General features: G+C 52.7%; 1 protein-coding gene across 1 annotated transcript; it reads left to right on the top strand.

The window, feature by feature from the left end:
- Nucleotides 1–765: 765 nt before the first annotated feature.
- Nucleotides 766–2,969, top strand: EMH_0086000 (uncharacterized protein; the record flags this gene model as incomplete). Its single annotated transcript, XM_038022883.1, has 5 exons — nt 766–802; nt 1,107–1,343; nt 1,553–1,744; nt 2,195–2,355; nt 2,904–2,969. 5 exons carry the CDS (start codon nt 766–768, stop codon nt 2,967–2,969), a joined length of 693 nt encoding a protein of 230 aa, XP_037878737.1.
- Nucleotides 2,970–3,120: the final 151 nt, after the last annotated feature.

Raw genomic sequence — 3,120 nt, 5'->3', positions numbered from 1 at the left:
TTTAAGTCGGCAGCGTATGAGTTTTCAAACACTCGGAATTGAATTTGTTTGCAAAGTATTTTCGTGTGTTCAAGAGATTAGGCGAAACGGGACTGCTGAGGAAGCGGTGCAGTTCTTGAGTTCTTTGAAGTGCGAAGGGAGGCGACGAGGCACCCCCGCCCGCAGCTACAGGCGCTGGCATCCGCCGCAGCATCAGGCATCATGTATCGATCCATGTGAGCTTGAGCTGTTTATTGCACATTATTTTGTATTTATTAAAGCTAGCATTTCCGTCGAAGTTTCCCTGTGCTTGTGTCGGGGAGTAAGGGGGGCTTAAGTCGCCACAGGACACCCACTGTTGCGCTGAGGTGGACCAGTGGTCATTCGGGGGAATATTCCGCAGGTGATTCGTTTGGAAGACAATGAGACTGCCTTTGAGTATGTGAATCGTCCACTCCATCAATTGAGTTTCGAAGAAATCCGATGGGGGCGCAAACCGCATTGGTTTGAGAACGCGACATCCTCCTCTGCCGCCATCGACAGCACCTGCATGCTCCTGACGGAAGAAGAAGAGGGCATTCAGAAGATCACTAATTATCAGTTGCCTTGAAAGAGGTGGCGGGGTTTTCAACGGGAGTCTCCGAGTCCCGGTGAAGTTGTGGGGACACATGTTTAGGTGTGTTCCGACGCGCTGGTTTTATAGATGGGATACAGACCGTGGGCCATGTATTGATGCTCGCTAGTTGGCAGTGCCGTTGGCGGGTACTCCGCTGAAACGACGGCTCAATGCTTAGCCCTGAAGGGGAACCCGAGGAGCTTGGGCGTGAGTCGAGGCACCCAAAGTGTTGAAAGATGACGAGAGGCTGGGATGGGGGAGGCGTGGGTCCGTTTATAAGACCGGAGGACCTGCACATGTGGCTCATTTCTTTTGCGCTTCTTATGGTACTAAATTCGATCCCTGCGGTTGTCTCCAGCCAGTTCAGCGGAGCAGGCAATCCTCCTTGGATTGATTTTGGTGGNTCTCCCACTTGCGTGCAGCATGTTCAAGAGTTTCATTGAGTTTCGCTCTGCACTCTCGGGTCTAGTGTATTCGTGGATATGAGGTGTTTACTGTGTAATTTTTGCAGCGGTTCTCGTCAATTGGGGAGTTGTGTTCAGCTTGTGCGTGGTCTTCCGCTGTTTGAACATTTTCGTAAACACGGAGAGAGCAAAATGGCGGCTGCTTTTTTTTTCTTTGGCCTGTGTCATCGTGCCTCGTTCCGTTCTTCCCTTCCGGTATGTTGACTTCACCATGCTTCTGATGTGCCTTATGCTGATCGACTTCTTCAACGGGCGCCTTTCGTGCAGGACGCATCTCTTCTGTGGTACGTTGCCTGAAATCGGATGATCTGCATGCATCTGCAAGAGCTTTTGTCCCTACATGCATAGCCGACAAACTGCACCAGCATTCAGCGAGTGTGATGCTGTTGTAGGCTGAATATATTTACATGAGCGCCGAATGATGGGTATTGCCTTGTTGTTTGCTTTGCAGTGCGTACGAGTCATGTGCGTATGCTGCTGCTTTTGTGTGAAGGCGTTATGCTGGCTGTGCTCTCCGCATCTGACCATGCATGGGGAGTTATGCCTACTGGGCTTTGGGTGGTGAAGCTTTTTGGGTCCTACCTGGCTGTGCTCATAGGGAAGCTGGGGTATCGTGTTACCCAGGTATTTCACCGGCAAGCACAGGAAGTGAAGGGCCCCCCATCTCCTGTTTGCCGATGTGCCAGTAAGAATGCAGTCTGTAGAAAGGGAAGGGGAAGGTCCGTCGGCATCCAAAGGGCTCTCTTCGAAGGTGCAAATCACGCTTTGAAATTCCGCCACTGCCAGACGCAGCACACGGATACTTCACCCGACCCTCCGTCTCTAGTCACGGAGAGATGCACCCGTCCTAGAGGAGACGGTCTGGGCGTCTGCAGTGGGGGAGCACAGCCTAGCACGGGAATGCGCCGCTACTGGACACACTTTGACGGCTACGCGCAGCTCTATTTGCAGGCAGTACACCACCGACTGACCATATGCAAAACGGGCTCCCCAAGAAGCCTCATTGAAATAGGTGGAGCTCAGACCCGGAAAAGGCAATTAGTGTTGGTATGAGTGCCACAGTCCACATTCGCTTGAACCGAAAGCCCCTGGCATTGCCTTTCTTAAGAGCTTTTTGTGTATTTTTACATTTCAGAAGACACACGCATCTGGAAGGAGGAAGAAGAGCAGCAGTTTTTCGTAGTGCCGAACAACTGCTACGGCAACGTGGATTGCAACTGGTTCCTGGACATACGTGTGTCTGGAGCATTTGGCATGTTTTGTTTTCCATTCGCAAGTGGGATGGAAGGGCGCCAGGTGATGTCTGCTGTGCATCCTCCGACTGGGCGCCAGACACGAACCGCAGCTGCTCCTTCTGCCACAACCCATTCTGTCCCCCTGCATTTTCACCCATCCATTGCCACCGCACGCTATGGGTCCCTCGGATCGACGACGTACTCCGCGGAACTCAATCNTTTCACCCATCCATTGCCACCGCACGCTATGGGTCCCTCGGATCGACGACGTACTCCGCGGAACTCAATCCCTGTGGAGGCTGCACCTCAACTGAGAGTACTCTGCCATTGCCTCCTATCCACAAGGATGAAAGACAGCAGCCGTGCACGGTGCAACGTGCCAAAGTTTTCAGTGCGGGAGTAGGAGCGTCTGGAGCAACAGTACCGCTTCCCCCTACTTCCCGCGTCTTTCACGACGCCATGTCGGCGGACGCTGCAAATCTAGGAGGGACCGTTTTCCCAACACGCTCCCCTCGTTGCTTCTTCCCCCAAACGGTAACCTAAGTCCCCTGTTTTGTGCCCAGCTGTCTTGCGTCGTTTGTTACTGTGTTCGGGCCTTGTCTCATGCAGTTCTTAGAATGGCAGCAAGGCTTCAAGGCTGCGTATGGAAAAGAGAGCCAGCGTTTTTGCTTGTGAGCCTGCGCATGAATTTAAGGACTCACTGAAAGCGGGGAAGGAGAGACGTTCCTTTAGATCAGTGTCCATGAGATGGATCAACAGTCCAAAAAGGCCGCGTAAATCACCTGCGAACCCAAACCGGTGCGTCAAGCGGCGAGATAAGTGCATG

The sequence above is a fragment of the Eimeria mitis genome, genomic scaffold (genome assembly GCF_000499745.2).
Source record: "Eimeria mitis Houghton genomic scaffold, Emh_scaff6111, whole genome shotgun sequence".
NCBI lineage: Eukaryota > Apicomplexa > Conoidasida > Eucoccidiorida > Eimeriidae > Eimeria > Eimeria mitis.
This window is presented reverse-complemented; position numbering and strand designations above follow the sequence as displayed.